This window comes from Arachis hypogaea, chromosome 11 (genome assembly GCF_003086295.3).
Source record: "Arachis hypogaea cultivar Tifrunner chromosome 11, arahy.Tifrunner.gnm2.J5K5, whole genome shotgun sequence".
Taxonomy (NCBI): Eukaryota; Viridiplantae; Streptophyta; class Magnoliopsida; order Fabales; family Fabaceae; genus Arachis; species Arachis hypogaea.
This window is the reverse complement of record NC_092046.1, coordinates 145,920,571-145,943,000: the sequence shown is the minus strand read 5'-3', so window position 1 is coordinate 145,943,000 and position 22,430 is coordinate 145,920,571. Positions and strand designations below refer to the sequence as shown.

Here is a 22,430-nt window from a genome sequence, read left to right as displayed (position 1 = left end):
CAGTATCACAGTTGATTGTGATTGGTACATCAAAACTGCACGTGGTATACATGACAAAAATGTTACACATAAAAAGGGCATTGAAAGCCAACAAACTTAACGGAAGTGGTAGTCCCTACAAGGTTTTCCAGACATTGATTCATTGATTCATCCTCTCAAGTTCGCCCTACTCAAATGCATGGCAAGTGCATCCCTTATCCTCATTGCATTCTCATCCACCACTCCATCAGAAGCAACATCATCCGCTCTTTCCTTTTCCACAATTGTCACTTCTTTAACCGGCATTGGCTCGTTACACTTAATCAAGAAATTATGCAGCAAACAGCAAGTCACAATCACATAAGGCAAATACTCAACACACTCCCCTTTCCACTTCCTTAAATCAGAAAGGATCTGCCACCTAATCCTTAGCCTCCCAAAGGCATCACCAACCAACCCCATTGCACGTGCGTGTGCACAGTTGAATGCTCTTTCAGCGGAACCAAAACTATCTTCCTCATTCACCCTATTATAAGGTGTTAAAAGCCATGGCAAAAGGGGATAACACGAATCCCCCAACACATACTGAGGAATCAAACTACCATCACTGAACTTATAAGATGGCCCTTGCAACAACTCTCTGGATTCCTCAATCTCAAGAAAGAGCTTACTCTGACGCAAAACAGTTTCGGGTTTCAACGTACTAGGCCACCCAGCTGAAACATCCAAGAACCTACCTTCGGAATCCACCAATGCCTGAACCATCAAGAACCCATCTTCACCCAAAATTTTGCTTTCAATCGCGAATTTATCCAACCCCAGAACGCCGACACAATTGGGGAGCGAGGAGCTCCACCCGAAACCCACCACAACCCTCTCGGAATTAGTGCGTAGCTCGAAAAGGTGCCCTAGTTTATTAGTCACGGCCTTGCAGACCGCGAAGAAAGCGCGGCAGGACTCGGCGAGGGAGATCCCGAAGCGGCGCGCCACGGCGGCGTAGGAGGCGCCATGGGCCAGTCGGAAAATGGCGGCGGCTAGGGCGCAATCGGGGGCGATTTGGGGAAGCGCGGAGCGGAGGGAAGGGGAGAGTTGGTCGAGGAGTTGAGAGAAGGAAGGCTGGGACATGCGGAATGCATGGAGCCAGCGCGAATCGGTGTTGGCAGCGGAAAGGAAGCGGCGGAACCAACATTGGGGTTGCGGGGGAGGTAGTGAAGGTGGGAGGGAGAGAGGGTCGAAGGGTTTGGGAAGGAGAGAAAGGAATGTGGAGAGAGAGTGGGATGTGGATGCGATTAGGGATTCGAGTGCGAGGGTTTGGGAGGGAAGAAGGGTCAGGTCGTTTTGGGAGAGGAAGGAGTTCGCGGTGGCTGTCACTGCCGAGATTATCGCCGCCAGGTTCGGCCGGTTCGGGCGGTTCAGGTGGTGGTGGGATTTCTTCTTCGCCTTCCGCTTGGTGCCGCCGCTTGGTGCCATTCATTCACATTCTACTTTCTCAAAAATGTTTCCAATTAATATTTTATTTTTCTCTCTTAATCTTATCTATTTTTAACACAATTTAAAAATTTCACTTTCAAATTATTCATGGAAGAAAACATTATTAGAGATATCAAATAATCACTTTTTTTTTTATTTTTAATATTAGATTAATAATGGTGTTTTTTTAAATGGTGATCTACTGTATTTTTTTTAAATGTGGGATGATTTAATATACGGAGTATAAATCGGATTATCCGATTGTTAAGAGGTACATTGGACCGTCCGATTTTTAGGTACACAAATCGTACCGTCCGATTTTTATACTCAGACCGTCCGATTTGTGTTGAAAAATAAAAAAAATTGGAGTACACAAATTGGGCAGTCCGATTTGTGTACTCCAATTTTTTTAATTTTTTCAATACAAATCGGTGGATCTGATTTATGTACTCTAAACTTTTAAAATTTTTTAAACCCTCTCCGATTTATATAATTTCTATAATTTTTAAAAACACCAAAAATTATTACATTAAAGTATAACACTCATTTTACTTTTATATCCAAATTTTTTAGCCATCAAATAATTTGAATAATTAGATATTTACCTAGTCGCCTTTGAAAATGTCACCATTCTTCAATTCAAAATTCCATCTATCTTCTTTGCTATAATTTCTCTTCTAAAAATAACAATATGAATTATTCATATAAAAATATCTTTATATAAGAATAATAATTAAAAATTATTAAATAACATAAAATATTTAGTTAAATTATTTACTATGCTAATATTCATATTATTTTTATTAGTAGTCACCAACAAAAATATTATCTTTATTAGTACTAATAAAAACTTATATTATTATTAGGATAAATTATACAAATAAATTAAATATGAATTAATATTATACATGTTCAATTTTAATTTTTATGTTTTATTTTATCTTTATGTAAATCAAATCAATTATATTTCATAAATCGAATTAGTTAGATTTGATTTAGTAGAAAAAAATTTCAAAGTAAAACATAATAAAAAAACATAATAAATCGAATCAATTTGATTCGATTTACATGTATATACTGCAGAAGCAGTAAATTGAATCAACTTGATTCGATTTAGTACTGATACAAATTATTAATTTTAAAACATAAATGTTAATAAAAAATATTTTTATTTAGATTTAAATAAAATATTAAAAAACTCAAAACGAATAAGAATAGAAATCAAACTTTTATGTTTTAGTTTAAATTCCAAAAAATTTATATTTTTATAAATTTATGAATTTAAAACGAAACAATAAACGATTTCTAAAAATTAATTAAAATTTATTTTTTGACTCATTTAATTTAAGAAATGAAGTATAAAACTTATATTTTGATGTCGTTATACTCTAAAAAAAATCCATGTTTGAGTTTAGAAGTAATATCATCAAAGCAACAAGTTCTGTATTTAATTTTACAAATTAAATAATAATTTGATTGATATAGTATTTTAATTATTTTTTAAATTACATATTATATAAATATAATTAACTATTTTATATTGTATAACTATTTATTATTCTAGCTCTGAAAAAATTCAAATTTTAACTCCTATACCATTTTAAAGGACTATATTTTATAATAATTTTTTAATATCAAAAGTCTCAGTAATAATTTTTTAGATGCCAATAAGTCGAAAGATGATTTTTAAAAATTATATACCGTTCCGTTTTAAATTCATAAGTTTATAAAAATATAGATTTACTGAAATTTGAACTAAAACATCAAAGTTAGATTTCTATTCTTATTCGTTTTAATTTTTTTGATATTTTATTTAAATTCAAATAGAGTAATTTTTTATTGATATTTATATTTTAAACTTAATATATAATAAATAAATAATTAAAAATATGTAAATTGCGTTTAATTATTTCGATAATTAACTTTAGAATATTAGTGTAATTATTACCCTTTTTTTTGGAAGATATTCTCAAAAATCTTTTTTAGGTTTGTTTTAATTAACTTATTGATGACCTTTTTAATTAACAGAATTCATTTAAATTAAAATTTAAAACCCTAGTAAAATACAATGAATCAACCTTAATTGCAAAGGAAGCTTTCTTTCATAACAAGATTGAAGAAGTTGAATTTGTGGTGATACGGTCCACGTGTGTGCACCTATAAATACATGATACACGATAAGGAGAGAATCTTCTTATAATAATAACCTACGAGTCTCCGAAGTAGTCCAGTGTTTGATGCCATGGAGAAACTCAGAATTGGTGGAACGTGGGTTGGAGTATTAGATGTTGAACTTGACAACTGGAACATTCCCATGCTCCGTGATGAAGTTGCAAAGCGATCAAACTGCAACCCTCACTCCATCAACCTCATCTGCGCCGGCAGAATCCTCAAGGATCATGATGACCCCACCCGCAATTTGACTCAATTGGGTATCAAGAACAATGCTAAGATTCTATCCACTCGTATCTCTGTTGAAGAAGGACAATCCATCAAGAATCAAATCATGGCCGAAGAGGAACGCTCTCGCAGGCTTTCCAGGCTCAAGTACGTGTATTGTTTAACTCATTTTCAATTTATATTTTGTACTGTATCATGTATTTTATAAGAGTTACTGATTTGATGACTGGTTTTTTTAGGTGAAAACTCAAGTGAAATCGATTTTAAGTGAAGTTGATATTGAGAGTCGCCGTTAGATGATTTGACTAAATTTTTTTTATCCAACGGCTCTCAGGTATCAACTTCACGTGAAGTCGACTTTACCTGAGTTTTCACTTTTTTTTTTTTTTATGTATGGTTGGTTTTGTTATGTACTGAATCATGTATTTTATACGAGTGACTGATTTGATGACTGGTTTTTTTATGTATGATTGGTTTTGTTATATATTGAATCTTTGTTGCTCTTTTATCTAAAATTTATTACTTGCAACAAGGGCTGCTGCTACTGCACTTGCTGGAAGGCATGCTGATGGATCATTACCTGTTGAAGACTTCAACATTGAAGTTGAAGATCAAAGTGGAAAGAAAGTGCAACTTGGTTCTGAGACTGATCAGAGGTATAATTAAGCAACCATGCATAATAAACTTGAAACAATTCTGTTGTTATCTTTTTGGATTCTAAGTTCCTTGTTTTGGGTTTGGCTGGCAGGGCTGTGATGATGGGACTAATGCTTGATGCAAATGGAAAGCGCCTTATTAGACAAGGAAACTACAAAGATGCACTTGAAGTTCTCTCTATGGGAGAGGTTAGTTAAGGAAATTTGATATCTATCATTTTCATATGTGTTTTTTCAAAGCATGTTATCAATAATTCTGATCACTGTTATTGCAGGAAGCATTTTCTCTCTGTGATTCAAAAGTCCTTGAGGTCAGTGATACATTCTATTAATCTATTCTATCACTTGTTGGAAACCTCTTCACTTTTGACACTAAATTCTAGACTTGAATTTGTTGGTCTATGTATGAGAATTATTTGAGGCACTATGTATAATGAATTCAACTTGTTTGTGTGTTTTTCTTGGTTTCAGCTTATTGATAATGTACCCATTCTGCAAATAAACATGGTGTGGTGTTACTTTATGTTGCGCGACATAAGTTCGCTTTCGGAAGCTGGAAAGCGACTCGAAATGGCTAGAGATGGACTAGAGCGTGCTCATGGCAAGAACTTGCTCCGCCTCAGGCTCTTGCAGGGTGGTCGCTTTCCAGAACTTGCATTGTGAGCCATTAAACTCTGATCTCCTTCTTCTTAATTACTGCTTAGAGAAGACTATTAATGCTTATGAGTTTTTTGTATATATAGGCATTTGAGATTGGAGCTTCTTGAGGGAGTGGTGGCTTATCATAGTGGACAGTTTGAGAAAGCAAGAGTAGCATTGACTTGTGCAAAAGCAAAATTTGCTCGGGTATGAAAAAGGCCTATTGGGACTTGAGATGAATTTATAATTATAATTGAGAATTTGAACATGTATTGGCTTACTTGTTTGATTATGTTTTGCAGCTACAAGTGTCTGATGAAACTTTATCAGCTGTTATGCAAATGGGCTTCAGAGAGGGTAATGCGAAGCGAGCATTGCGAATGACCAATCAAGATGTTGGGGGAGCCATTGATCTTCTTCTTGAGGAGAAGGCCAAGAAGAGGCAAAAGCAGATGGAAGATATTGAAAGAAGGAACGAGATTTGGTTGGTTAAACTTACGCTTAACTTGATCTTTATTATTATCATTATTATTTAGTACTATAAACTTGTACCGATTCTTTCTGATTATGTTGGTGAATCTGTCAGGGAACAAAAGCAGTATGGGGTGACTCCTCTGAAGAAGCCTGTTGATATTCCAAGATTGGATGAATTAGTCTCTATTGGGTCAGAAAATTATCATTCATTTTCAGCTTTGTTTTCTTGAAATTTACTGTTGCTAATTACAATTGTGGCAGGTTTGAGAGGGAGCTTGCAGCTGAAGCACTTAGAAGAAATGAGAATGACAGTGACAAAGCATTAGATGATCTCACAAAACCTGAGACCAATTCTAATTTACAGGTTAATTACCACTACTTACTAACTAACTACATCATGTCTTAAGTCTTACTAATAAGTAATAACTGTTGTTATCATGAAGGATTATATTGAGTCAAAGAAAAGAAAAAAACAAAAACAGGATATCAATTCTGAAATTGAGAGATATGTGCAGATGGGATTTGAGAGATCAAGAGGTACTAAAGTAGTTTACTAAATGAATAGTCATATAGTTTTGATATAATATAATGTAATCACTAATTCACTATACTTTTTTGTTAGCAGTGGTTGCTGCTGTTGAGGGTGGTGGGACCCCAGATGAAATCATGCAAAGACTGATGATGCCACAATCTGAGGCAGCAGCAAACTCATCAGCATCAGCATCAGCATCACACAATGTTGCTGGTTCTGATGTTGAGAACCAAGATGTGAATAAAAATAATGATGTTGGTGAAGGAGAAGGTGAAGGTGAAGGTGAAGATGCATCATCATCATCATCATCAGATTCAGAGAGAGATGTGGAGATGGAAGATGAGATATCTGCAGACATAGCAAGCTCAGATGCATTGGCTGACTATGACATTGAAGTCAACATTGAAGGAGAAGCCATCACTCAGTACCTTGCTATGTTGGACTCTGCTCCTCCTCAGTAGCAACAAACTGATTATATACAACAATAATAAATCAATATCAGTTTATGTCAGTAGCAGGATGCTGTTAATATACATTTTTTCTTGTTATTTTTTGTTTTGGGTATTAATCATATTATTGTTCAGCATAAACAATTGATGAATATGATTCCTTTTTCATAACAATTAGGTTTGTTCCAATGTGTATTGAATCTACAGCTTGGTATTCATTATTCATATGGCAATATCTAAGATGACTTGTTTAAATCAAAATCCACACTATTTAAATCTATAAATTTCTTAATCATATTTTGAATGTGTTGTACTATTTAATTTGTCGGTTAAACAGGTTGGGTTACGGTTTGGCAAATCTATCTGCTAGCTGTGCATATATTTTTGTATGGACTAACAATTTACAAAAATGTTGTTCTTTACTTATAGGTATATAAGGAAGCAAAGCAAGGCATATGTTTTCTTTTCTTTTCGAAATTTACTCAAAAAAACTCCACCTACAAAGAACACAATTCAGGACAATTACAAACAAAACAAACAAACCAAACAGTAGAACATAGCTTTAATCACAACTTTTATCTAATTAAAGATAATCTTGTTATCCTAATTCACTGGTTTATTCTCTTCAACATTACTATTTGGATACACCTTAGACGTCAAATTGTTGCACCAATTGAGCCAATTTTTTTTTGCTAAGGATTAATCCGTCGCAGATCTGAACTTTTTAAAGTTGGCCGTGGCAAAATGCGTCCTTTTAACTAGGGCTGGCAATTTATACACTGCCCGCGGGTACCCAACCCGGTCCAACCCGTTCGGATAAGGTAGACTACCCCACCCGCTGCGGGTAGGGTAGGCTACCCGACCCGTTGCGGGTGGGGTATGATACGATCCGGGTATGCCTGTGGGTAGGGTAGGGTACGGGTTTAGGGTGTACCCTACCCCACGCTACCCATACCTCATATATAACACACATTTTATTAAAAAATAAGTATATAGTGAAGGAAATGAGAGTTAAACTCACAACCTCCCTTATATAATGACTTACAATAAGTGAACAACCACTAAACTAATTAGTAATTTAGTAATTTAGAGCATTCTTTTTTTATTTTTTATGTTATTAATATGTATAAAATTTGAAATGATTGAATTTTATATTTACTTTGAAAAAAATTGATATTTCTGCGAGTAATGTAGGGTAGAGTAGGATTTAGAACTTTAGAGTGTGAGTAGGGTTAGGGTTGAGAGATTCTCAATCCACAGGTAGGGTAGGGTACCCACGGATAGAATTAGGGTAGAGTCTAAACCCTATGCTACCCTACCCATTGCCAGCCCTACTTTTAACTAACTAACTTACTTGGTAGAGGTCGGAAGATGACTTGCCTTTTATTCCTTGCTCAGAGTCTTCACATGGTTTTGCACTTTTTATAAAGTTGTGGTTGGTTGGGTTCCACCAAAAGAATTTCCTTTTTCCTTTTTCTCCCCAACACAATATGGCTATAGTTAATTGAGAATCTTTCTAATAAATACATAAAAGTCTAATAATTTATATTCAAAAAATGTTAAATTAAAAAAAAAAAAGTGTTTTTCGTAACTTTCTAATATCTATTTATTTATAATCATTTTAACCCTAAACATAAGTTTTTAAATTGACTCATCCGAGAATTTATTTTAAGAGCTTGAGCTTACCAAGTCATTTAAACATCCAAGAGTGGATATTTTGTTGACAATGCCAATTAATAATTACATTTTTATCTTTCAAGTTTTATCAGTCCCAACAAATATATGCTCGAAAAATACAACAGTAATTTAGATATTTAAAAAATATGATATATAAAAATGAAAATGTTATTTTAATAATAAAATATAAGAACTAATTTTAATCCACTTCCAATAATTATTAATTTCAAGTTGCTTTTAATTATTAAAATAATATTTCTATATAAAAAATAATTAAATACGTAATTCTATTTAGCTGAAATCAAGCCGCAATTAATCAAATGATGGTTGATACTTTAACGAAATGATATGTGGTGCATAGCCAAATATATATTATTTTGTCTGAAAATCAATCATAGCAGAACTAGATTGGAACTTAATGAATACATTATTAAAGCATTATTGCCCATTAATACAAATTTCAGGAGAAAAATACAATCATTCGCTTTATGAATCACCAACTGCCATAATTGAGATTGAGTGATCCATATGTCTCTTTCATCACCAAAAATAAAACAGAGAAACTAAGCATATGAATATCTATAACATTTATTTGGCATTATTGTCCATCTTTTTGTTTTGGATTTTTTCTTCATAAGGTCAACTGTCACATGTTTAATCTATTATTATTCCTTTTATATTTCATAACAAATATGGTTTAAGATAATATAATAATAATTACAGTTTTACTTAAATATTAGAATAAAAGATTACGACCATTATTATTGAATTCTGCTAGGGAACTAATAGAATATTTGTACAATGTGTACAATTGGATCTAGAGCTCTGATAGCATGTCATAAACCACTTATCCTAAAAGCTTAAACTGATAGAAAAATATAATATTAGTGGTTATATCTCTAATACTGAATCGGACATCCTAAACTTCTATTATACACATTGTACTCCTTATATTTTTTCTTATTATTATTATTATTTTAAAATAGAAGTAGTAGTAATAGGGAATAAAAAAGGAAAAGAAAAAAAAAAAGGAAAAAGATTGAGGAGTGAGTTTCAGAATCTGAGTGCAGATAACAAATTGCAATTATATGATTAAATATTATTCTCCACAGCTTTGTGTGGCGTTAACGTCAAGAATGTGAAAAAACAAAACAAAAACCATTCCTTATTGCATTTACAACAAAAACATCGCAACATGTCTGGTTTCTCTTACGATTCTCCTATGTCCTTGTCTTTCTCTCTCCCTTCCAAAGTTTGAAGCTTTTTCCATTGGCAAAATCTGGGTCCTTGTTTTTTTTTCCTCTTCTTACGAGACAAGATAGCTCAATCTCTTTCATCTTCAAATCCCAGTTTTTTTTTTTTGTCCTTGTTCCTCTCTAAGTTGGGATTTGTGTTTGCGGAGAAACAAATCCTGATTTGGAGAGAAGAATGCGTTTGTTTTTTTCAGATTCCAGGATTCATGCTATTACGGTAAGAGCACAACTTTGAGATTCTGAGGTTGTTTCCTCAATTCCAGCCACTGGCATTTAGGGAATATCTTTTCTTAATTAATTTTTTTCTCATTCATCTTCATTGTACCTTCCATTTTGTGTATTGCTATGTATATACATATGAAGTTGATTAATTTGGTTGTTATATAAAGTTTTTTTTTTCTCCCTTTTTTGTATCGTTTAAAATGTTTCCTTGGCTTTTGGTTATTCTGCCAAGTTGGTAACATATGAAGTTTTAGTTATTTTTGAGAAGGGAGTTAGCTATTGTTCTTGCTTATAGGGTTGATTGGATTGAGGTTTTGGGTATTGCTGTATAAGAAAGGTGATTGCTTGGATTAGTTTCTCTACTGTTGGATTGCTGGGTTGAAAATGGGGAAGAAAAAGAAGCAAGTAGGAGAAACAAGTGAAGATGGTGGAAATCAAGGTCAGGATCAAGGGCAAGTGGGAGAGAGCAGCAGCACCAACGAATATGAGAGTGATCCTGCCTCATCTATATCCATGTCTCAGGAGTTGAAGGATGAGGGGAACAAACTGTTCCAAAGGAGGGACCTTAGAGGGGCATTGGTGAAATATGAGAAAGCTCTCAAATTGTTACCAAGGAATCATGCAGATGTGTCATATCTGAGGAGTAACATGGCTGCATGCTACATGCAGATGGGACGCAGCCAGTACCCGAGGGCGATTCGTGAATGCGATTTGGCTCTTGAGGTAACACCAAGATATAGCAAAGCTCTGTTGAAGAGGGCAAGGTGTTATGAGGCTTTAAATAGGCTGGATTTAGCTCTGAAGGATGTTAATGCTGTTGTGGAGACGGATCCAAATAATGCCACGGCGTTGGAGATCTCGGAAAAGGTGAAAATTGCACTTGAGAAGAAAGGGTTAAGAGTAAATGGTTCAGTAATTGAATTGCCTCCAGACTATGTTGAACCGATTAATGTTGTGCCGCAAGAAAACGTGGTGAAAGAGAAGGGGCGCAAGAAAAAGAGCAATAAACAGGAGGAGAAGGCTCCTGATAACAAAATTGTAGAAAAGCAAGACAAGAAGGAATCTGCAGAGGATAAGGCTGATGACATTGTTGTTGAGAAGAAGACAAACAAATCCAAAAAGAAGAAGGCTAAGGACAAAGTTGAGGAGAAGAAGGATGACATTAAGGAGGTTATAGAGGTGAAAAGTAATGATAGAACAGATGATCTACCCAAGAAAGCAGTAAAATTTGTTTTTGGCGAGGATATAAGATGCGCTCAACTACCTGCTCATTGCAGCTTCTTGCAGCTAAGAGAAACTATTTATGATCGGTTCCCAGGCCTAGGACCCATTCTTGTCAAATACAGGGACCATGAAGGTGATTTGGTTACAATCACTTGTGATGATGAGTTAAGATGGGCTGAAACAGGATCCGAGAGTTCTATCCGGTTGTATATAATAGCAGCTGCTCCTGAGCAGGATCAATTCTTTGAAAGGCTCAAAGTAAAGGTGGGGAAAAAGGCTGTTGTGGTTGATGTACCTGATGAAAGTTGTGAGGTAAAACCAAAGAAAATTGTTGGCTCATCTTGCATTGAGGATTGGATAGTTCAATTTGCCAAGCTATTCAAGAACCATCTTGGATTTGAATCTGAAAGATATCCAGATTTTCATGACCTTGGGATGAAATTCTATTCTGAGGCTTTGGAGGAGACTGTTACATGTAATGAAGCACAAGACTTATTTAACATGGCAGGAGATAAGTTCCAAGAGATGAGTGCTCTAGCATTGTTCCACTGGGGAAATGTGCTTGCATCAAGGGCAAGGAAGAAAGTATATTTAACAGATGATTTTTCTAAAGAGAACATATGCGAACGAATCCTGAGCTGTTATGAATGGGCAAAGGGAGAATTTTCCGATGCGGGAGAAAAATATGTAGCTGCCATTAAAATCAAGCCGGATTTTTATGAAGCATTCCTAGCACTAGGGCAGCAGCAGTTTGAGCAAGCAAAACTTTCTTGGTATCATGCTCTCAGTAGTAATGTCGATCTACAGACATGGTCATCCACCGAGGTTCTTCAGCTTTACAACGATGCTGAGGATAATATAGAGAAAGGAATGCAGATATTTGAAGCATCAGGAGGGAAGAAATACTTGAGTAAAGCCTTTAGTTCAAAGAATGCAAGAAGACATCTACAATACATGGGGTTGCATGTACTTGCCAAAAATATATCCTCAGAGGAAGTTGCTACACAGCAGGCAAATATGAAAGCTCTAATTAATCTTCTATGGGGTACCATGCTATATGAACGCTCCATTGTGGAATTCAAAATAGGTTCACCATCATGGAATGAAACACTGGGAGTAGCAGCTGAGAAGTTTGAACTTGCTGGAGCTTCTTCATCAGATATATCTTCGACGTTGAAGGATCACTGTTCAAATAATGCTGCAGCAGATGGTTTGTTTTCATGATAACTACATACTTTCTACTTTGTAGCTAGCTTTTTAATGGTATATGTTCATATATATATATATTTGTTCACTCTTTTTCTAACTTACAGGTCCAGGATTCAACATTGATATAATAGTACAGGCATGGAGTGATATAAATGAAACTAAAAGGTGGAAGCGTGTAATTCCGTCATTTCGTTTGGAACCCTTGCTTAGAAGGCGAGCTTCAAACCTTGATCAAGCATCTGAGCTTCCATGAGTTGCATATTTTCCTTCAAGTATCAAACAACAACAATGCCGACAGTAACTTATAGGCTGCTTCTGCACCTAAAGCACCATCGTCATCCAAAGGTAGCCGAGTGTAAAACCCTGCTGATTAAAATCCATTCTATTAATTTTGTCTAGTTGCTTGTTTTGGTTGTCTGTAACATTTGATGATGTTCATGATTTGTTTTCTCATATCTTCAAGTGTGCAGAAAAGTTTATGGCCGCAACGTGCAAAAGTATCTTGCATATTTGATCTCTCATAAGTAGCTTTAGAATATTGGCATTTGCCTTATGTGCTTTGCTGTAAATGTTTCCAAATTTCAATAAACTTAAGAGCAATTTTTTTTCTCTCTTCTTTGGGGAAAACTAGTACATTTTACACCTCTAATTAATCCAAGTTTTTTTTGTTATATCATAGCTGAATGCTGAGCAACATTGAGCTATGTGCAAGAGTGACACTGCTTACTTATTATGTTATTAATCCTCTCTATCCCTACCTTTGTTTTTCTTAATAATAGCTTTATGGTAATCCTTGGTTCAACTATTCTGCAGGTTATTTCTTGCTATTTATAAGTCTGGGTTCAGCAGTGTATTCATAGAAAAAAAGTATTGGTTTCATTCATATTACACTTACCAAGAACACAAGGTTGGCAAGTTGGGAAGATGGACTTGCAGGAATTTACCTTGTGCTTGGTTTCTGCTCATGTTACCTTCCCTTTAGTTTCATATTCGATTTATTGTTAGATTTAATTTTTGTATCAAAAGCAGCCAGAGAGAATTGTTGTCCCCCCCCCCCCCCCCCTCTTTTCCCACCCCACCATTTTTCCTTGGTTTGTAATTTTTATACATTTGTAAGTGCTATGTTCTTGGTTGAGTTAGTCTTTATAAATGAGACTTAAACTTCTTATCTTCTCCTTTCATTACTGTGCTAAGTAACTATTTAGGATTTAAAACACTGAATTTATATATTTTCTAGAATTTGCGGCCCTAACTTTGTAGATGTAATGAGCTTTTTTTTTCTTATAATCTCGTCAATAACACAACATGCACATCTAGACCAAAGGGGAAAAAAGGGATAAATCTACACATTTCACTAACCACTGTATACACACATTGTTATATGGTTGCTTATTATGCTAAGCAAATATAAAATCAGAAAAGGGTAAAACAGAAAGGACACGAGATAAAGCTCAGATGAGTATACTTAATCAGAAACTCTGCAACAATTTTATCACATGCATTAGAACGTAGATAGCAGCCCAAATAGGCATGTACAAAGTGTACAACTGAACTGCGAAAGGAGAAAAGGAAAATGATGATTTATGTACAATTATTCTCGGGTAACCACAACATGCAAAATAAAAGCTTAATTACATTGTTGCATGCATAATAGCTTATGTACACATTTTCTAGAATTACCCACCCCCTGTAATGATCATTTATAATATCCAGAACAGGGAGATATGGATATATACAGAGAATTGTTGACAAGCCTGAGAACATAATTCTCCGATCATCTGTTGGTCTATTCTGGCCGAAAGCTTATCAAATTTGGGAGGTCAGAGGACTGAAGCTTCTTGATTTCAGCTGCAGTAACCTTGCAAGATTCCAAGGAAAGAGTGCGTAAATTCTTTAGCGGCTTCAGATACCGCAATCCCTCGTTGGTTATGCGCGAATTTGAAACATTAAGTGACCTCAACGCAGTCATCCCTGTATTTAGATGAAAATATACCAAATGTGTCAACAAAATAGATTGAAAGATATTAAATCCTAAAGATATGCAGAAAATACCAGATAGCAATTCCAAAGTTTTATCCGTCAAGTTGCAATTCTGTGACAGGTTAAGCTGTGTAAGGGAGGTCATCTCTTTTATGTGTTTTACGCCTCCATCAGTTAATCCTCCACCACATATTTCAAGGAATTGCAGGTTCTTGAAAGCTGCAGCAAAGAACATAGAGGAAATAACATTTCAGCTTGCAATCCATGTTGAAGAACACACTTGTGCAGTTCTATGATTTTTATATATGAAGTTGTAAAGTGGGGTTGAATGGGATCTCTCAATAGTATTAACTCTTAGATTGTGTTACTGTTTTGGGCTATTATAGTGTTCTCAAGTACGGGAACAAAAGAGACATGAATTTATTCCATCAAGAAGTACAAAAGAATCTCATTACATTTTCAAACACAATAAATATTTAATAACTGCAGAAGCACAGACATCTACTTAGATTCATTTATTATCTTGAACAATTTACTACACTTTCATCACAAAGCTGCACTTTTAGCTCAATACTCCTATGACAAACACCCAACAAAGAATCTCCATTGTCATTCATTCCCATTTCAGATATAGATTACTCAGTTTTATCTTACAACATCAAGTTTGCAGGTCACAACCAGGTATGCTAAAAGAAATATACTGTTGCATAATAAGTGCATAAAGAAAAGAAAAAAGCAAATCAACCATGGTCTAAAATCTAAAACAGTTCAACATACATACATTTTAAAAATACAGTTCCGGCGTCTGAAATACGAGCTCCAAAGAGATCCAATTTTATCAATCCACTCAAACCTATACAAGACAGGGCAATCAGACAGTAAGAATAGAGTATCCGACAAAAAATAAAACTGATTACCACGCTGTACCAGTGGTTCTATGACTAGCCTGTCACCTTCTCTAAAGATTTTGGAGGTCAAAACATGATCATGGATAGTAGGGTAATAGAGAATAGAGATAAAAGTGATTTAAAGAGAACAAAAAATAAAAGGAAAAAGGTTAAATAGAAAATTCAATTCAAGGAGTTATTGATTCTTGCTCAACATCATTATGTAGCACCCTCTATATAGCAAGAGTCCATAGTTCTTGTAATAAAAGCTCCAACTTAAAAATGATACAATGAGAAAAAGCATAGCAGACACAATGAATATACACAAGGAAAAGTTTACTTGTGAGATTTGCAAGTCCAACATCAGTAATCTGTCGGGCGTCCAGATTAAGTGATTTAAGATTTGTCAGTCCTGATAGTCTTTTCAGGCTAGCATCATTTACTGAGGTAAATGACAGGTTCAAATCTTCCAGTTTGTGTAAACCTGTATAAAAGCCAGAACATATATAATCAACAAATGCATCAAATCAAAATGTACAAGGATAAAAGAAGAGTAAACAAATAAAACTAAAATGACATGTTTTTTCAAATTAAAAAAAAAGAAAAAAGAAAAACAAATTAATGACTGTATGATAAAGTACATATTGTCAAATATTTTTTAATAACAGCAGGCAACTGAAAAATAGCAAACTTAGTTACAGAACTTCTTGCAGTCAAATCAATAGCACCCTGAAATTAATCAGCAAGAAACCAAAACTAAAAACCTGAACAATAGAACACCTTGATCGAGGATTTTTTTTAAGAGCATAAAGAAAAAGAAAAGAAAAGAAAAGAAAAAAGGTGACAATGCAATAACGATTTATGTAACACCTTGTCGTCATAGAGCATTTGCTCGTAAAGAATACAACCAACAAGTTTATAAATAACAATAATTTGAACGGGTTTGAATTTTTATTTAATATGATTTTTTCCATGTACCTGATATATGACGCAGCCCGCTGGAACCAACTTCAGTGTCTGACAACACTAGACTTCTCAAGAGAGTGAGGCCTGAATAAACAAATAACTGTTAATATAAAGTTAATCCAAAGCTACATTTGGTAAACACCAGAAATTTAATAGTAAACCTATCAAATTGGCAAGCCCTTCATCGCCTATTTTGCAGGAATCCAAATTTAAATACTCCAAATTTACTAAACCTGGACCAAGAAAATAAATAAATGAGGATATGAAGGATAATTGGAAAATTCAAAATAAACTAGCAGCATGCATGGTGTAAATTTAGGACATGGTCTTTTCTTCACATTCTGAATTTTTGTAACAGTAATTCTGAAATAGCATAAATTCAATTGACATATAATGGTGAGAAAAATATACTCAGAAGCTCATAACAAAAGGCAGAGAAATTAGAAGCACCTTTCAGATGTACTAAACAGGCATCTGTGATCCTGTTAAATGCCAGACTTAGCCTCTTCAAGGTTTTAAGACCTACAGGAAATTGTAAGCAGACTGTTAAACCATGGATTCATATTTTCATCATTAGAGCTACAAGTACAAACTTGGCAGAGGAAGTCCTCAAGTTTGGTCATTAGAAAACAGAATCAGTCTTACTAGAGATGTTCTCAAATTCATCATCAGAAAGACAGCACCTGTTGAGATTTAAAGATTCCAGGGCTGCTAAGGCTGTAGCAGAAACAAAAATATAATTGAATGTCAGTAAAATTCAGAATTGTCTTTGCAGCTTTAGTACCACTTGTGTGTGCATGCTAGACCTGTCTAACCCTTAATTTCTCACATAAACTTGACACAAGTTCATTCATAAGCCATAACAAGATGACTTCAAAGAGAATCGAAAATTACTGTATAATATTAAGAAAAATAAATGAGACGTTGAAGAACAAAATGAGAGAAGGAAAAAAGAAAAGAAAAAACTACCAGCAATAGACTCTAAACATGCAGAAGTAATTTTGCATCCTTCAGCATTCAATGTGGTAAGCTTCTGCAAACCTGATACCAGAGCAATGAAGGTAATGTAGAACAGAAAACCATAATACACAAAGTATACTTAGTCAATAAGTAAAACTGAAGAGTAGTGACAGCAAGTGAGAGTTTCAGTAGTTCCTCATGCAAAATTATTTCACGGTAAAAAATGATGATATCTTTCACTTAAAGGTGATGATCATTAACTGACACGAGATGTGCTTAAGTGCAGAGACAACAGCCACACAGCAGCAACTATATTCTTGCATTGGCATCTGTGATATATGACAAACACTATGGAAAATATACCTCTTAAATAAGCAACTCCATGATCAGTAATACTGCTATTGGAAATTTGCAACTCCTTCAGATTTATAAGACCTAAACAATTACAAATTGGCAGTCAACTAAAACGGAGACCATATCTAACATTTTCATCTAAAAGCATGAAGAAAAAGAACTCTGCTAATCAAGCATTATAACAATTGCTGCCTACAGGCTATGGAAGTTAATGCATTGTTGCATACAGGATGAAAAATTTAAGCAGGATGTCCCCTGAATATCCCTGATACCTTACCTATATGACCTAGGCCATAAGGTAGTGTGTGGTTAGGATGTGTTTGATTAGAGACAGGTACAAAAAAAAGTTTGTACTTTCGAAAATTGAAAACATGACAGGGGGATATAACTTTCAAATAATATCCTAACCATGATACAAATCACGCTGCCTTATGATCAATACCTGAGATTGCTTGCATGTCTGAATCCATAATACATTTACAGCATGCAATGTTGAGAGACTCAAGCTTTTTCAGACCTGTATTAATTTTTAAAACAAACAAATGAAAGGAAACTATCTGTGAGAACAAAAAGGGTCCTCAAATAAAGAGACAATGAGGATTGGCTCAACAGATATGATCACACAGCATCCACTCATTGATCTTGATTTCTTGTAGGTTGGCAGTTAATCTGTAAGCCATTGCTACTCCTTGGGGCATGGTGATACCATTGCCACGACTTAGTGGCCTGCCAGCCTGCCATACAGCCATACCACTAATATTTTTTGTACCGAAAAAGGGGCTCCTAGCCATTAACTGTAGGCTAGAAAACTAACCAGAAGCCTTCAGACAACATAACCAATAATAAAATAGATGCCTCGACTAAAGCTATGTATTCAAAGAATACAATGAGGCTAGATAATTCACGATAATTATCATATGGATCTTCCCACATGATGAAGTTCATGTCAAGCCACCCCATTAATCATTACTGTCTCATACTTACCTAAATTTGTATGTAGAACTGAGCTTAAACAAGAGGTTATCATCATTACAAATTTACAATAATAACAAGCTAAGTTCAAGATCTAAAAGATAGAGCAGAATATCAGGAAAAAACCTTTAAGATGAACAAATCCACCATGAATCTCTGAACACCTCTCTAAGTCCAATTTCTCCAAGTTAACTAAGCTTGAGAAAGCACGCATTCCATCAGGTGTAACAGTGCTACTCTTCCTGATGCTCAAGAAAGTCAAGTTCAAAAGACCTATGCAGAAAAGTCGCATTACTTGACATGTTAATTCTAATCAATTAGATATCATCAAGAAAGAAATAGTATATCTACCACTAACGTATTTGAGACCATGTTCAGAAAACTGGTCACAGTAATCGAGAGTTAATGATTGGAGATTTGAGCTGTCCTTCAGTAGACGCAATCCTTTATCAGTCACAGTTGAACCAGAAAGATCAACTGAAAGTAAAGATGACCTCTGCGAAGAGATGACATCTATCCAACCATCATTCACTCCAGGGTATTCACCCAACAAAACATCCTGCCATGCAAAACTCATCTCATAAGTTGGCTAATGCTTGTAACTGAAAACTCTTAAATCAAAGCAAAACTTGGGATTCCACCAAGCCTCCTGCACACACCCGAAGAGCACAATCTCGAAAAGCTTCAATATATGCTTCTGTTAGGCACTGAGCATCCACCAGTTCATTGAAGATTTGCTGGCTTAGGTCTGGTGGAAGCATTGAGAAAGAATCATATTTACGGAAGTCCTATAATAATGCAACAAAACATGTAATCAGGTACATAATAGAAACAAAAGCAATCAAAGTAACACAAAAGCAATCAAAGCTAAAGATAGCATCAAACCTCGCCTATCTTATGAATGCATAACTCCATGAGTGAGGGGCATGTACCCCCTCCGGGGAAATTATTTGGCTTGGAACGAAAACTTTTTGCCCCTGGCCATTTAGTACTGGTACTTCTGCAGTATCTTCCTAAGACCCCTCTATGCAGATCATCTTCCATGACTTGTTGTTCCCTCTTCCTAGAACATATACCCCCCATGGCTAAATTGCCAATACCCTTTTAATCACAATTGTACGGCATGTACCATAGAAAGTCAACTTCCCATTCCAGAACAAAATGATTTTGACGTGAACTGCACACAGAAACAGATAAACAAGCAAACAAACCTGTCATCTAAACTGTACCTCAAGTTTGTGAATTTATTTCACACATACACATTACTTTCAAGATTAATCATATTGATCAAACAAACAAACAAACAAATAAACTAGGCCACAGTGTGATCATCAAACAAAAAATGCAGACAAGATCATTTTGATTGATCAACTCTGTAGTTATAGCAGTTTCAGTTAATTACAAATTACCAAGGGGAAACAAAGAAAGCACCATCCACATGTGCATGATTCTCTTAATTGAACCGAGAAAATTAACTAGATGATCCTTTTTTCAGTAACCTTCGTGGAGATTATTTTATTTTCCATTCTATCTGTTTTTCATCATTTTTTTTTTTCATAATTAAGAGCAAACAGAGTATGAGAGCCTGTCTTCAAAAAGCAGCTCAAGATATTTTTGAGCTTTCACTTAAAAGTAATCAAAGATATTTCTTCTTCTTTTAGGTTCATTAAAAATAGCAAGAGTATATAAAAAAATTAAGAAAACATAAAAGATATTTCTTCTTCTTGTTTTGCTTAAGGTTACGTCACAGACCTCTTTGGTTCTCCGACAGCGAAGAGAGAGAGAGAGAGAGGAGGTGAGGGGGAATATTCCGGTAACCGAATGAGGTGTGATCGAAACGGAAAATCAGGAGTTAGTGGAGAAAGAAACGTGATTACGTGAAGGATCAAAAGGGAAAGGAGTTTTTTAGAGAGAGAAAGAGAAGAGTGAGATAGTAGTGGAGTGAAAGGAAGAAGAAAGAAGGAGGAAGAAGAAGAGTGAAGAGAACACAGTGCCATCTGATGCATGACACGTGTCCTGATTGATAAAGGAAATGAAGAACAAGATAAGAGAGAACAGTGGGTCCCCTTCCGAATGAAACGCTCCTCTTTCTCCGATATTCGTGTCGTTTACCCTTGTCTTTCTCATCTTACTCTCCTTCTCCTAATAATAAGCTAAGGGTTATTTCTTTCTTATAATTAGTCCTCTGTTTTTCTGTTTTTTAAAGTTAAGATTGAAATTTGAATTCGAATTTTTAGATAAAGAATGAAAAAAATTATGTTATTTGAGTTATAATTTGGTATAATTAAATTGAATGTAGGATGGTAATATTATTCGAATTTGTGGGTATCCACCTCGCTCCTACCCATTTGGGGCGGGTAATACCCGTTTCTATCTGCTCCGCATATATATAATATATATAATTTTAATATATAATATATATAATATATGTAAAATAATTAGTAAATGATTAATAATATTGTATCATATTTAAATTTTTACTTTAATTTATGTTATGTATGTGACGATGGGTATATAAATTTTGAAATTTAATTTTATTTATTGAATTTTAATAATTATAGGAACGGGCAGGAGTGGGGCGGGTACCCGCAGGGAGGGATTAGGATTCAACGTTTTACTACCCGCGGATAGAAGCGGGACGATTCTATGCAAGTTGTAGTACAGCGAGGCGGAGTCGGGTAGAGTATAAATCCGCTCCTACCCGCCCCGTTGCCACCCTTAATTGAACATTTATGTAAATTTTTTTTGTTTCATTTAAAATGTGACCTATTTTTTAATTTATTTAAAATAAAATAATATATAAATGTAATTTTGATATATTAAGTTTAAAGAGTTTTATATATAATATGGTTTTTTTTTAAATGTAAATTTTTTTATGCTAAGCAATTAAGAATAGAAGTTTGATATAAATATCATTAACTTTGATTAGTAATTTGCTTCTTAGTATTTTTTTTTTTTGGTGACATTGATACACTATTAGATGATTTACTTTTAAAATTGAAGATGAAATAATGTATATGAAGATGAATAAAGATTGAAGTGCGTTATTGCTGAAAAATTTTAAAGTCATGCTAATTAAATTATTTAAACCAAGTCCTAATCAAATGAATGATTCCAAATCCACGCCCGACTTTGAATTTAGCTGACTGCGTAATCTACACTGCTAAGTGCAACAATGACTTCAACACTTAGAAATTTCAAACCCCTCGTTATGCTTTATTGCTTTTCTTTCTTTGGATGGTGAATGAGTTATGTTTACTCTTAAAAAAATATTTGTTATATTCGTGAATGGTTAGATTCCTTGTTTTTCTTGAATGTAATCATGTCGTTTTTTATATTCTCTTCAGCAAATCAATGGGTGGAAGACATTTTTTAAGTTGAAAAATAATCAAACATCATTAGGTCGCTTGTTGCACCACCAAATCTTTTATAACTTGTGGATCATTTTTTCTGAGTTGTATATCATTTGTTACTCACATAATTTCCTCTTTTCTGCCCTTTCTCTTTATCACAATTGTAGGAGAAATAAATAAAATAATTAATAAATATATCGTATTGTTGTAATTTGTAAACATTTGAAGCATTCTTTTAACTAAAACCAATTTTGATAAGAAAATATAAAATTTAATATCATAGAAGTGATAGCACATTATTTGTTTCGAAGGTTACCTGAAACGGGATCGTACATGAGGTGATTTCTGACTTAGCCACTCCGATGTCTAAATCAGCAAGGGTGATGTTTAAATCAGCAAGGGTCTTAGTAGTCAGTAGATTTATAGAGTATTGAGACTTAAGTATACATGATGGTGTCAATGTATTTATAGGTGATGAGTCAATAACTACCGTTGGAGTTGTTCCACTTTTGATGGTGGATAACCGTCCCTTTACTTAAGGGTTGTTAAGATCTCTCTTCTAAAAGTGGATGAGGGATATTTGGGATTAGTTATAACTCCTCCAAAAAAAAGGATTAATCTCTATTTACAAGTGATTTTGCTATACAAGTCTTACAAGTCCTCTAATTGATATTACGCTCAAACGCGCTTGTTATGCACATATATTTCACGCGCCTCTAACAGATTTTTAATTTTTGAAAGGATTCCGTTTCCTTTTTTGAATTTCTTGCCTTC

General features: G+C 34.5%; 4 protein-coding genes across 7 annotated transcripts; 2 read left to right on the top strand and 2 right to left on the bottom strand.

Moving 5' to 3' along the window:
• Positions 1-147: 147 nt before the first annotated feature.
• On the bottom strand, positions 148-1,449 carry LOC112723351 (protein ALP1-like). Its single transcript, XM_025774687.2, has one exon. The coding sequence runs from the start codon at positions 1,447-1,449 to the stop codon at positions 148-150; it is 1,302 nt and encodes a 433-aa protein (XP_025630472.1).
• Positions 1,450-3,225: 1,776 nt separating this feature from the next.
• On the top strand, positions 3,226-6,860 carry LOC112723349 (uncharacterized). The gene is made up of 11 exons (XM_025774685.3): positions 3,226-3,996; positions 4,383-4,505; positions 4,598-4,694; positions 4,781-4,816; positions 4,977-5,164; positions 5,249-5,351; positions 5,447-5,628; positions 5,731-5,808; positions 5,880-5,982; positions 6,062-6,155; positions 6,244-6,860. Exons 1-11 carry the CDS (start codon positions 3,692-3,694, stop codon positions 6,609-6,611), a joined length of 1,677 nt encoding a protein of 558 aa, XP_025630470.1. The 5' UTR covers positions 3,226-3,691; the 3' UTR covers positions 6,612-6,860.
• A 2,447-nt stretch (positions 6,861-9,307) lies between these two features.
• On the top strand, positions 9,308-13,352 carry LOC112723348 (protein PHOX1). Of its 3 annotated transcripts, XR_003812447.2 has the most exons (4): positions 9,396-9,746; positions 10,047-12,185; positions 12,289-12,529; positions 12,998-13,352. XR_003812447.2 is itself a non-coding variant. In XM_029290348.2 (2 exons), exons 1-2 carry the CDS (start codon positions 10,136-10,138, stop codon positions 12,435-12,437), a joined length of 2,199 nt encoding a protein of 732 aa, XP_029146181.1. In that variant the 5' UTR covers positions 9,308-10,135; the 3' UTR covers positions 12,438-12,817. The 3 variants fall into 3 exon arrangements, 1 of the variants encoding a protein (XP_029146181.1); XR_003812446.2 differs by having other exon boundaries at positions 9,308-12,185; XM_029290348.2 differs by lacking the exon at positions 12,998-13,352 and having other exon boundaries at positions 9,308-12,185; positions 12,289-12,817.
• A 297-nt stretch (positions 13,353-13,649) lies between these two features.
• Positions 13,650-20,447, bottom strand: LOC112723347 (uncharacterized). Of its 2 annotated transcripts, XM_025774679.3 has the most exons (16): positions 20,056-20,447; positions 19,189-19,480; positions 18,963-19,091; positions 18,655-18,862; positions 18,430-18,576; positions 17,774-17,848; positions 17,341-17,412; positions 16,987-17,058; positions 16,663-16,734; positions 16,468-16,539; positions 16,179-16,250; positions 16,030-16,101; positions 15,392-15,535; positions 14,946-15,017; positions 14,237-14,383; positions 13,650-14,155 (listed from the first exon to the last, which is right to left on the bottom strand). In XM_025774679.3, the coding sequence occupies exons 2-16, from the start codon at positions 19,384-19,386 to the stop codon at positions 13,971-13,973; spliced, it is 1,737 nt and encodes a 578-aa protein (XP_025630464.1). In that variant the 5' UTR covers positions 19,387-19,480; positions 20,056-20,447; the 3' UTR covers positions 13,650-13,970. The 2 variants fall into 2 exon arrangements, with proteins under 2 accessions (XP_025630464.1, XP_025630466.1); XM_025774681.3 differs by lacking the exon at positions 17,341-17,412.
• Between the last annotated feature and the right edge of the window lie 1,983 nt (positions 20,448-22,430).